Below are 12,715 nucleotides of genomic sequence, written 5' to 3' on the forward strand. Positions count from 1 at the left end.
GTAAATTTTTAGTTTGAAAATGGTAGTAGTGCTTAGAGTAAATTTTTAAAATTAAATAAAGTCAAATAGTGGAATTCCAAGAAATGTTCCACTATTGGCTAGCAGCCGAAATCGCGAGACGTTTTTTAATCAGACATACTTTTCGACCTTTCAACTTTTTTTAAATTTTTAAAAGTCGACTTTTAGATTTTTTCAAAATATGAAAAAGCCGGCATTTGAATATTGCAAAGATCGAGATTTAATTTTTTCCAAATTTTGTAAAGTTTATTTGAGAATGTCGACTTTTGATGTCGGACCTTGGACTTTGTGGTGGGTTTTCATCTTACAAATAGCTACAGCATATTCCACTCTCTCCTCACAAAAAAAAAAGAAGTTTTGTGATTCAATCACGAAATTATTTGGTCCAATTAATTTGTAATTGGAATTTCTTTAATCACGAAAATTATAGTATCAATAACAGAATTAATTAGAAATAAAAAATATACTTGAATAAATAATTTAATGATTTCTTCCGGCACTTTCATGTATTTTTTCAATTAAAATTTTTATTTATTTTGGTGGATCAATTATTTAAAGTTATAAGTTATTTAATATATTGTTTATTTATTTATAGTTATTTTTCCTTTAGATACTTATATACTTTGTTATGAATTTTTCGGTTGTAATTATAGATGGATTTTTCTTTAGATTTGAGTCAAAAAAAAAAACATTCATAATTTGATTTTGAAGAAAAATGTCGACTTCGAATTTTCAACAAAAACTCGATTTTTGACTTTTCGTAGTACGCAGCTAATGTACAAAACTAATAACTTGTATTTGATTTCATTAACATCTTTACAGAACTGATGCCTTAATACAACGAGCAATTCGTATTAAATTCAAACATTGTACAGTTCTCACAGTAGCTCATCGACTACAAACTGTTATGGATTCTGATCGCATATTAGTTATGGATGCTGGACAAGCCAAAGAATTCGATGTACCCTATATACTATTAAGAAATCCTAATGGTGCCTTACGACAAATGGTCGAAGCAACAGGAGAAGCAGATACACTTAAGAAAATAGCCAGTAAATCTTATCACAGTGCTTAAATACATACATATAAATTTAAATGTATGCTCAAACAAATACTTAAGAATGTTATATAAAGCAAAAACTTAAATCTTAAAAGATATATGAATTTCTAAACTAATCCACCAGTACTTATAAAGTTATTTTTATATTTAAGTACTTACATGAGAAAAGTAAAACTTTTATGTTATATGTAATACTTAAAACATATATAAATGTAAAATCGTCTTCATAATAAGTGTAAAATATTTAAGAAATACTTGACGAATTTTATTAGAATCCGATACCAGTACCACAACCATATTGTCTTGATTTTTGTTTGCAGTAGCTTTACCAGTGGCATATAAAGTCTGTCATTTTTGATAATTAAATTTAAGCTAAGTACTTGTACTTATTTGTCCAGATCCAATGCTTCAATCAAAAAGATGAAAGATTTTTTTTCCATTTTTTGAGCAAACCGTTTTTTTTTTAATTCTTATATTTAAAAATCCCTTTAATTTTTTTAGAATGTTTATTTAATTTTGCATCCGAGCACTTAGACTACAAAAAGGATAACACTCCGAGGAATCTTCAAACATGTTTAAAAGAAAAATACGAATCGATTAGCCCGAAATTGCCGCAGTAGTCTTAGAATTAGTACGAGAGAATGTTACTGTTGGAACAGGCGAAGAGGCTAAATAGTAACCGGAACATATATTGCATTGGTCCGATAAGTATTAAGCCTCAAAATGGAACACTTTTTTTGTAAATTTAGAAGACTTTCGAGTTTTCAAAACCCAAAAGCTAGATCACTCATTTATTGCTATTTTTTCATATCCATATCTCATTCAAAAAAAAAATATATTTTTCACTAAACAATATCGTTGGAAACCATGTTTTTTCTAAAATAGTAATTTTTAGCCTTTTGTGAAAATGTACTATATGAGAGTATATTGCTGCTGTAACAGGCGAAGAGGCTAAGTAGTAACCGGACCATATATTGTATTGGTCCAATAAGTAGTTAGCCTCAAAATACAAGATCATTTTCAAAACGCAAAACCTAGACATCTGATTTATTGTTTGTTTTTATTTCATGTTTTCCAATCTGTTTAAAAAAATAATTTTTCACCAAACAAAAATGCCCGAAGGACATTTTTTCTAAATAAAAATCATTTTGGAAACAATCTTTTTGTGAAATTGGTACTTTTTAAATTAATTTTCCAATATTTGATTTGATTGTACAGAATTCAATTTTTTGGGTTTTAATAAATATCAGGCGCACTCATTCATAAATGACAGATTTTATTCGACTCTCACACCACTGGGCGACACAATTTTTTTAAATGCTGTCTTTAGGCAAATATTAACTACACAAAAATTGATGGCCAATCAATTTATTACATTTCATTTATCCCCTTTGGTGTTTCTTTAAATATATATTTTTCGAATATATACAACTGAATCTACTTGATGTAGACAAAAACAAATTTAAGATTCTAAATCAATAGACAAAAAAAAAAAAAAAACAAATACGAATATTATCTTTATTTTATATTAGAGTTTTTTCTTTAATTGTATGTTAACATCATTAAGAAAATTATACATCTTTTAGGTTAGTTAAACAATTAATGGTCGCATTTTGATACCAAAAATAAATATATTTTTTGACTAAAAACTAGTTAGAGATATTATTACTAGAAAAAAAAAAACAAATTTTAAAAAATACAATCAACAAATAAAACTGTTTTCCATAAAAAAATAAAACTTGTATCTGCTTTCTAGACACATATGTCTTAAAAAAATTTCTAACAAATAACATTTTGTGGCAGTAACTGCAACTTATAAATATTTTTATTAATATAAAAAAATGGTAAAACCCGTGGCATTTGTGTGGGACGAAATGTAATCCTAAAGTAATAAATAGTACAAAAAATTTTAATATAGCTAATATTAATTTCAAGCTAACATTTCAATTTAAGCTAGAAATTTTACCTAAATTTTAATTTGAAAATGAACAGAAAATAATATTTTTAATCAAAATGAATTCCCAACACTAAATTAGGTTAGGAAGCAATAGCAATAATTGAAAAAATCAACAAATTTTTATGAAGTGGAAACAAAATTGTTCGCTATACATGAACAAATTAAATCTAGACGAGGCTAATGAATTTTGAAAGTCTGAAAATATAGACGATATTAATTCATATGATTGGCCAGTTAGTAGAATGGTGGGTATGTATACATATAAAAAATGGAAAATGTAAAAAAAATATATATACATATATATACATAAAAGGGAGAAAATTTCCAACCGCGTAAAAATGTTCTGTAGGCCTCCAAGTTTGAATTTCTCTTCATTTTTCTATTTGAAATTCAGGCTTTAGGGAATTCCTGGTGACCCATTATTACCATTTTTAACTAAAAATTAAGATTTTTGTCGCAAAAACTAAAAAATTCTTAATCGTCCTACCAGTGTTGAAGTTATTAAAAGATCACATGCCAAATAAAATAGCCTATACAACATAAAATGATTACAGAACTATTTGTTGTTGTAATTCCTAATCGTTAGCACTTCAATTTAATTTTTAATATTTCCACTAATGATGTTGGTAAATAGAGGACAAAATCCTAATTACCCTACGATGGACTTTTATTTTTTTTTTGTAGTTTATTCATGCCTCTCAAAGTGGACACTAGAGGTAGTCATAAACTATCATGTTTGAGGACAGGTAAAATGCAGAAATAATGCAAGTCAAAAAATTCCACAGGTATCTTACCGCCCATCGGAGGGTTGAACAATCTTTCAAAATTTTGCAATTCCATTTCAATATTTTCATATTTTGAAAAATTAAAAAATTCAAATTTGGAAAAAAATGTTGCCAATAGATTTCGCATTAATTAGCAGGTATAGTTAGTAGAAATTACACAGTGTTTTCCGAAAGGAAGACATATGAATTTTCAATTTTCTCATCCTCGTCAGTTTCTCTATTGGCATCGATGTTAAAAAAGTAAAATTTCCAAAAATAGCAGACATATTTTTTTTAAGAATTCATTACTCCACTTCATGCCAGTCTCCAAACGTCTAACTGGAGATTTATAATTATTTTAATTTTATTTTTAAACATCCATACAAAAAAAATCCCTCAGCTTTTTGTCAAATTATTGCATTGGCCGTCCACCGGCTTTTTAATTTTGTCGACCTTTATTTCTTTTTTTGGTGTGCTTGAAATCAAGATTTTTACGAAAATCAGAACTCCATTTGTATATTAACCTCATTATTATTTGATGTTATGGATTAACTTTACCAATGTATCTAATAAGTGGAAAAAATTTCTATGGCAATTAATTTGAGTGGTGTACTTGGTAAATAAAAACGTGTCCCTGTTTTTGGTTATTTAGGATTTTGTAAAGGTTGATTTGGAGTTTCGCCAATAAAGGGAACAGATGAGGATGTACCGTCATCTAGCGTTTTGTGACATTCAATAACATGAATTGGAATGCAACTTCGAAAAAGTTTTTCGCTTGTACATTAAAGATCACATGGCTGATATGTACAGTGAGCATCACAATAAAGTGTACATACGAATTTGACTTTTTATTGCAGCCTTTATATCTACGATTTTATTAAACATTATTTGGTTTACATGTAAGTAATTATTTATCTACTTAAACTTAAAATTAAAAAGGTCAACTCGTCAAAACTCGCTACTAAAACATTTTATACACTTTATTTTGACACTCACTGTAACTTTTCTGTTTCAAAATATAAAAAAATCCAAGTACATTTTTTTTTTTTGAAAAGTTATCTTTGGCACTATTATTCTTCTGTAAGAAATTTTTAAATATGTTTTAATAGAATCTTCCAGGACAATGACTGTGATCGGAAAATAAAAATGCTTGAATGGAATATAAAGGAATGAAATTGTTTTGGAATGTATTGAATGAATAGGCTTAAAAAGGTTATTGGTATAGGACAAAAAAAATAAATTATTATTTTTTTAATAAATATATCCCCCGTATGAGGTAAATGATAAAATTAAAAAGAAAGTAATAAATAACCTATTCAAATATAATAGTTAACAAAATGTCACATTTTACTTGGATCATTATAAAATTGAACACCAACGATATCGTTTTTATATCTCTAAAGGTAATTTTTAATGATGTTTGTTTATTTTTTTTTTGTTACTGGCAGTCTTTAAATTTACTAATTTGCCATCGTATACTTATTGGCATTTCCTACCACCCAATTTTTGTTCTTAACAAATAACAATCAACACTACTAAATTGGACTTACATTAAACTATTCCGAACTTTGATCACCTTTATCACCCGCATCACTAATCTGCCATCGAGGATCCTTTGAATGATCATTGCCATGAACAGATGATATACGACTTTCTCCGGAAAATAATTGTGTAGATGATGCATTCGATGGAGCACGGCTTGAGGGTGTTGAATGTGTTTGCGATGATTGTATGGGAACTGGAGTTGAAGTTTTTTGACGATCTAAAGTATGTTGGCCAGATTTACTAGTCGCCGCATTAGTATGTGGCGTTAGAGAACCTATAAGAGAATATAAAAATTGGCTACGTAGAGAATCATCAGTGCTTGAGGTAGAGGTTGATGTTGAAAAATTCGCATGTTTTAATAGTTCTCGTGTAAGAAAGTCCCGCAAGTTCAATGGTCGTCCAATTTCATTAGAACTGTCATCTAAAGAAGTGGACTGAAAAAAAAAAATATATACTCAAATTAAATACATATAATTTAGCACATAAATAGATAAAAAATAAATTAAAATAGATAAAAAAAATAAATTAAAATAATTTACCTTTTGTAATTTTTTTGCTTTAGACTGATCTGTTGTTGAAGTGGTTGTACTACTAAGAGATTGGTAAAGTTGTTTATATTTAAAATTTCTCTTTTTGCCATCATCCGCTGTCCACTGCTGCATCATACCTTTTACATCCGCCTCTAGCACAGCTATAGTATTATCAGATGTTGAGAGTTTTTCTATACCACTTTCACGTTCCAAAGCTTCCACATAGAACTCACTATCTTCACCATGGTGAGCCGTAGAAGAAAATATACGTTTAGAATTCGAATAACGAAAAGAATTTTTCAAAATTTTCCTCTCTTTCAACTCTTTTTCTATATCCAATGATGCTGATTCGCTTTCTGTTATATTTTCCAAACTTTCTGTATCCAATAGCAATTGTTGGCCATCATCATTGGTCAACGTTGTTGCAGTTTCTTTAGCATAATTCTGTTGGACATATTCTCTTACAGCAGGAAATTTATTTGCTTTCAGATTTGTCAGACGTAGTTGATTTAATGATTCATCTTTAGGTTCTGCTTGCTCCAATATATGTTCGCTTTTGGTATGATTCATGTAACCATTCATGGAGGGGAATTCTGTATATTGTAACGAAGTTTCTTAAAATTTGGGAGAATGCATGAAAGAAGTTTAGTTTAGAATTTTTTATTATTATTAAATTAAAATATTTTCGTCGACAATAAAATTCTGCTTCAAGGGAGAAATTACACTTGAAGCAAAAGCTTGGTTTGATGACGGGGTTCTGGACACTGCCCTAGGAAAATTCGACACCAATGGGTAAATTTGGCTAAGTTTAGACGTTCACTGGATACCCATATTAGATGAATTTTATATAAGCGTGGATGATCCTGTTACGAGTCATACAGTGACACTAAAGTGGCTTCCGAAAGTGCATGGTATAACCACAGGCGGTTTCAACCCGCCAACCTTAGTCCAGAGGGGCGAAAACTAATTTCAATTGGGGACACTCACAATTGAATTGAATTTTATGGTGGGGTCTTGACCTTTTATCCCCGAATTTGTTCCCTATCATGGTCCTTGTGGTTCTAATTAATATTTTTCCAAAGACCTTGAATTCCACACACTTGCCCTACCCCCAGATAGTCTCATAATTAACATTTCAGTACAAATGCTCATGAATTAAATTTTTAATCTAGTACATGCCCGCCTTTAACGACTAATGTAACTCAGGGAACTACCAAATTGAATTGTTGACTTACTTGGCTCTTTCGTTTGACTTCTTTGCATATCCTCCATAAAAATTGAAAATTCTGCTTGCAATTGTAAACTTTTTTCTTTATCCAGCTTTGTTATATCCAAATTCATACGCTGACAATATTCTTCGAATTTGGGAAATATGATGGGGTGGTGAGTAGTAGTTTCCATCCCAGATGGATTGGCATTAGTTCGCTCCTCAGTTGACTGGGCCACAGCAGTATTAATACGAGAATTAGCTGGTGTATCAACTTCCAAAATTGTAGATAACTCATGAACCAAATCATCTTCTTGGAATTGTGGACTAAATCGTCTTAGCGATGGCGGAGGTTTCAGTTTTCGCTGATGTAAACTATTGCCTTGTGATTCTGTGGATGTCTGAGAAATGGGTTCAACATCATTCAAGCGATTCTCTTGAGCAGTTATTGGACGAGATTCAGCTATGCCACTATCCTGGCTTGCATTAATTTGACGATTCTTTTCCAATGTTGATAATTTGGGTATTTGATGTACGATGTCCATAGACGGTATAGATTTTGGAGGAGCAACAGTTGCTGTTATTGCATCTTCAGTGCTGCTTGCCAAACTTGATTCACCTTCATTTGTCATTCGGCTCTTGCCTTCTGGTAATTCCAAATACTCTGTAGATTGTCTTCCATTATCGCTCACCGAACTGAGGGTAACCTCCAACAGTCGTTGCTTTTCTTGACGTACACGATTAATAAGTTCGGTTAGTTCGGCTATACGATGAGTACAGTTTTCAGTTAACTGAGCATAGCGTGCTATTTGCGAATCCTGCTCAGATTTATCCAAATCATTTGATTTTTGGGTTTCTACAGCTTTGTCAATTTTACGAGAGTTTCTAATGGTGCCTAATATTTCAGGGCTGCTATCAATTTCGATTCGGGAGAATTTTTCTTTGTTCTTTGCGATTGGACTAATGGTTGATTTTGTTTGATTTAGCCTATCGATGTCGGAGCTATGCTGCATTTTATTGGATATTATTTTACTTTGTGTTACATTTCCCCCAGATCTTATTTGCTTCTTTGTTGTTTCTTTGGATTTGTTTACAATCTTCTCCTGCCTTAATTTTTCTTGAACATTTTGCCCTTCTCGTGGCCTCACCTTTTCAACCTTTTGTTGTTTTAGTCGTTTACGCCAGATTTCATCAAATACCCTCATACTATTTTCTAATGTGGTATCATTTTGAGATTTCAACGATTGCTCCAACTCTTTTATAAAGCTACGATTTTCTTTCACAAAACTCTCAACAAAAGCCAAACGCTCATCCGAAATTAAAGACTCGCATGATGTATTATTCGCCGAAGTGTTAATTAGGCTAGAACTTGGAGTATCAATGTCCGATGAACTTACACCCAATCTCTGGATAGCTTTACGAGACATACCCAAAAGACGTTGAACATATTGAGCAATTAGTGGATTCAAATGTGGCGCCGGCTTTCTAAATTGACTTTCTTGACTTTGATTATCCGTGGACGATTGAGTGTCATCAATATGATGCATATTTTGTTTTTTATCAACCAATGTACCCAATTGAGTAGCTATTTGTTGGGGTAAACTCATGTAGGAGGTAGAGTTAGAGTCATAAGAATTTTGTCGTCCCAATACAGCTTTCGTAGTTTTTTCTAGATTAGTGGCAATTGGAGTAGTTCTTTTTCTTGGAGTGCTCTTCTTATGCATTGCTTTTGGCTGTGGACTTTTGATCAAAGAGGCCAATTGTGTTGGATGTTTCTTAGGTAGTGGCTTTCTTTTACTTTTTCCGGGAAACTTGATAGATTTTTTATCTCCCTGCACAGTAATGACAATTTCCACAGGTGTTCCAATAGAGGTGCAATTTTCTTTTTCATCACTTTCCATATCCGTTTCATGACCACCACTATTTGTAGAGGTTGGCTCTGAGATATCTTCTGTTCGTTGACAACTTTTTGGAGTTTTAGTTTTTTGCTTTTGCAGTTCATAAAATTCTCTAACTTTTTCCTCCAATATTGCTTCTTTTTGTTGCAATACTTTTTCCCTTTCATCCAGAGGAAGTTTCTTATTGGTTTTCATTTGGTTTTTCGTATGATCATTCTCTTTTCCTTTAACCTTTTGTTGTTGTTCAATATTATCCATCATAATATTTTCCCGTTCCCTGCGATAGGATGTTATATCCTCGATTAATTGCTGATAATGACTTTCCTTGCCAGATGATGGAATTTTCTTAACCTGAGAATTTTTAAGTTCTTCGAGAAGTGAATTTCTTAGCTCATCTAAACGTTGAAGTAAATTACGAAGACGTCTCTGTTTTTCAATATTATCTTTATCGGATGATTTCTCCAAATCTTTTCGAACTTGGCGACTTTGGTCGTCAACATATCCAAGAAGTATGGAACAACAACTATCACTTGCAGCATCATCATTTGGAGTAGTATTATCAGATGTAGCGGCACCCACATTTAAGTCATTATTCCGATTTTTATCATTTCTTAATAGTTGAGTTTCAGCCTCAGCTCTATTATTATCTTGATGCCCAGTTTCAGTGCACGTTATGACATTGGGTCTGCTGAGAATTTTCTCCACAGCCGAATTCATTTTACTTTCTAAACGTAATTGTTTATCAACGAATATATGGGGATTTTCCTGCAACAATAATAAATGCTGAATATGAGGTAAAAGGTATCTAAAAATCGATTTGTTTTATTACATTGGTAGGTACTTGACGGGGATATTGTCGAGTGAGAGCATCCAGTTTTTCAGTTAGATCATTACAGTCTCTTCGTATCTTTTCACGCTCCAAAGCCTTTTGGCTACGTTCATCCATTTGCTTGCTATTTAAATAATGAAAAAATTAATCGAATTTATTTAAATTCATGCTATATAATGTATACATTTTGGAAAACACCAACATTCTAAACGTCGACCTTTACAAAGTCGAAAGTAGGGATACAAAACTCGAAAGATTTTTTTTTCTACAAATTGACTTCATGATTTTTTTGAAATTTCGAGTTCGACTAATCGATTTTTATATTGATAAATTTCTTCTAATAGTTTATCTCAAACGATGAAAGTCACTACGTCAAAAACCGAGTGTTTTAATTATCGCAAAAGTCGAAATATACTTTTAAAAATTGCAATATCGATTTTTACATAGATCCGGGAATTTTGTAAATGTGAAAAAGCCTTTAAGTAGACTTTTCCAAATTTAAAGGAGTCATTTCCAAAATTTGAAGAAGTCGAAAAGTAGACAATTAAAAATATATATTTTTTTTGATTTCCCTCCAAAATCTCGAAAACACGAAGTTCCAGAGAAAAAATGGATATGGTCCACCTCTCCAACGTAATCTACTAAACTAAAATTTAAAAAAATCCGAAGAAGCCGAATTTAAACAATATAGACATTTTAAAAAGTCCACTTATAAGTAAATATGTTAGGTCTTTAAAAGTTGGCATTTTTATGCTAACTACAATTTATAATTCCAGGTTTTTAGATTAATTTTAATTATACAGAGATTTGGAATTTTGCAATGATTGTGCTCATAAAAGCTCAAAAGCATTTTCAACAAACATTCAACTTATCCATGGATTAGGCCTATTTCCATGGTTTCATGTCGCTAGAAAGTGTGTACAAATTATGTAAAAGCATGTAAAACAATGTCCGCTTGATGACCATTAGCTATGAATTGCGGTCACCTCAAATTGACATTGCCGAATATGTTGCTATGGTAAAGGACAACCACATGTGTAAATTATATTTGTACATTCGTATGATTCAACTTACTTTTTTAATACCATATCCTGTTGCTTGTCGTATTGCAAACGATTTTCCACACTTGCTTGTTCCATTGCTGTGGGCAGAATAGTATCCCTTTGACGATTTACTCTAACATTGGTCTGTGATTGTGATCCCTCTTTGGCAATTTTGCTATTGTAGTCATAGAATTGCACACGACAAGAAGTGCCATTAGAGCTTCCCATGGCAACAGTATTAGTTGAAGCTGCTGAGATTGAGGATGCCCGATTATTTCCTGTGGCAAAGGGTTTAGAGGATTTGGAAGAAATACTTGTGGCCTTTGTAGGTGACGTTGAGGTTATGGTGTTTTGAGAAATTGGACGTGATATAGGTGGTCTTGATGTTGATGGTAGGGCAACAAACTTTCGCGGAGAGCTTCGCAGTGTGTTTACACCATTCGTTGGCCTCTTGTTAGGTTCTGTGTCCTTAACAATATTACATTCATTTCCTTGCTTGTTAACCAAATCGGAGATTATTGTAAATCGTTTTTCTTTGCTGTCTTTTGCCTTAGATGTTTCATTGGCAGAACATTTCTTAGATGTTTCTTCACTTTCTTTATAATCTCTCGATGTGGTTATTGTGGAAGCCGATGTAGGTTGATTGCTGTCCATTTCAGCCTCACGATTTTTACTCCCCTTTCTTGGACTAATGCGAATGACACGACTAAATTGACGATTATATTCAGCATGCTTGTCCTTTATTTCCAAAGGTGCTGAAATCAACACTGAATCATCAGTTCCAACCTCTACATCCATGTACACAGCTGGAGTCTTTTTTAGATTGTTGTCCTGACAAATCAATGACGTCTGAGTGGCCATATTATTGATGCTTTTAGATGGTGTTATGCTGGAAAATGAGGAAGAATCCTTCAAAGTTTCGTCATTACTTGTTTCTTCATCATTTTTTTCAGAATCCGAATCACTGGAGGAACACGATTCATATCGTTTTCTTTTTGGAGTTTCTACTCTTTCCCCGCTGCAGTTTCCATAGCACTTCCATTGACATCGGCTATTGGCTGGACATATGTGGATGTTTTTGCAAATAGTTTCCGATGGTTTTGCATTTTCTTTGTTGTGTTTTCTTTCCAAAATTTGCTTACGAAATTCCTTGTACATACCTTTCTTTTCCAGTTTTTCGGCTTGTGCTTGATTTTCCCGCTTTGCAGCTTCATGAGCTGCTCCTATTTGAAATATGGCCCGGCTACATTCCATCTCATTTTTCTGCATTGCATTTCGCCTCCACGTTTCAAATTCTTCCTGTTTTTTCGATTCAAACTTTTCCAAGTCTTTGCGTCTTGTTTCCTTAACATCATTACGTATTTTCTCAGCAATTTTTTTCGATTGCTCGCGGACCTTTCGAATAAACAATTGGTAAGGACAGTACTATATTTTGGATTGAACGAAACAAACCTGTAACAAGCGCTTTTTCCTCCTCTCTTCTTCCAATTCCTTTTTTGCCTTTTCGCGGTCCAGCAATAATGGATTCTTTGAGCAATGTTTGGAAACAAATTTTCCATTGACTGTAATGTTGACGGACATTATTTCAAGTGTCCGAGCAATTAAATCTAAATTTTGAATGTAGTGGCATTCGGGGTTGCCAATTTCAATCAATGACCGAATTGCCAATTGCCTAAAATGAACATCTTTGCCAATTGCCTTAAATGAACATCCTACTTAAACACGAATTAAGGGCGTCACAAGGTAACTGAATGGGATCGAATCAAAGTTTTACAGTGGTGTTAACACCACCACCACCACCACGTTTTCTTCCTTTCAGTAACGCTAGAGAATAATAAAAAAGAACAACATTCTCGTGTAGACG

The 12,715-nt window shown here is 32.3% G+C and overlaps 2 protein-coding genes across 5 annotated transcripts in view; one reads left to right on the plus strand and one right to left on the minus strand.

The window, feature by feature from the left end:
* Cftr (CF transmembrane conductance regulator) overlaps positions 1-2,730 on the plus strand; it is a 28,668-nt gene extending 25,938 nt beyond the window's left edge. For all 3 annotated transcript variants that reach the window (XM_075289230.1, XM_075289231.1, XM_075289233.1), the window contains exon 13: positions 841-2,730. In XM_075289230.1, the coding sequence (XP_075145345.1) occupies positions 841-1,093 (253 nt within the window). In that variant the 3' untranslated portion in view covers positions 1,094-2,730. The remainder of the gene's footprint in view (positions 1-840) is intronic.
* On the minus strand, positions 2,583-12,487 carry ana1 (anastral spindle 1). 2 transcript variants are annotated; one of them, XM_075289229.1, is made up of 7 exons: positions 12,304-12,487; positions 10,883-12,246; positions 9,809-9,932; positions 7,110-9,744; positions 5,884-6,488; positions 5,350-5,778; positions 2,583-3,230 (listed from the first exon to the last, which is right to left on the minus strand). In XM_075289229.1, the coding sequence occupies exons 1-6, from the start codon at positions 12,430-12,432 to the stop codon at positions 5,356-5,358; spliced, it is 5,280 nt and encodes a 1,759-aa protein (XP_075145344.1). In that variant the 5' UTR covers positions 12,433-12,487; the 3' UTR covers positions 2,583-3,230; positions 5,350-5,355. The 2 variants fall into 2 exon arrangements, with proteins under 2 accessions (XP_075145344.1, XP_075145343.1); XM_075289228.1 differs by lacking the exon at positions 2,583-3,230 and having other exon boundaries at positions 3,345-5,778.
* Positions 12,488-12,715: the final 228 nt, after the last annotated feature.

The sequence above is a fragment of the Haematobia irritans genome, chromosome 1 (assembly GCF_050003625.1).
Source record: "Haematobia irritans isolate KBUSLIRL chromosome 1, ASM5000362v1, whole genome shotgun sequence".
In the NCBI taxonomy this organism is placed as follows: Eukaryota; Metazoa; Arthropoda; class Insecta; order Diptera; family Muscidae; genus Haematobia; species Haematobia irritans.

Coding starts and splice junctions, on each gene's coding strand:
- ana1 (XM_075289229.1), bottom strand. CDS start 12,432: ATGTCCGTCAACATTACAGTCAATGGAAAATTTGTTTCCAAACATTGC. Junction 12,247..12,303: donor GGAAAAAGCGCTTGTTACAG/GTTTGTTTCGTT, acceptor TTTATTCGAAAG/GTCCGCGAGCAATCGAAAAA. Junction 6,489..7,109: donor AAGTCAAACGAAAGAGCCAA/GTAAGTCAACAA, acceptor CCAAATTTTAAG/AAACTTCGTTACAATATACA.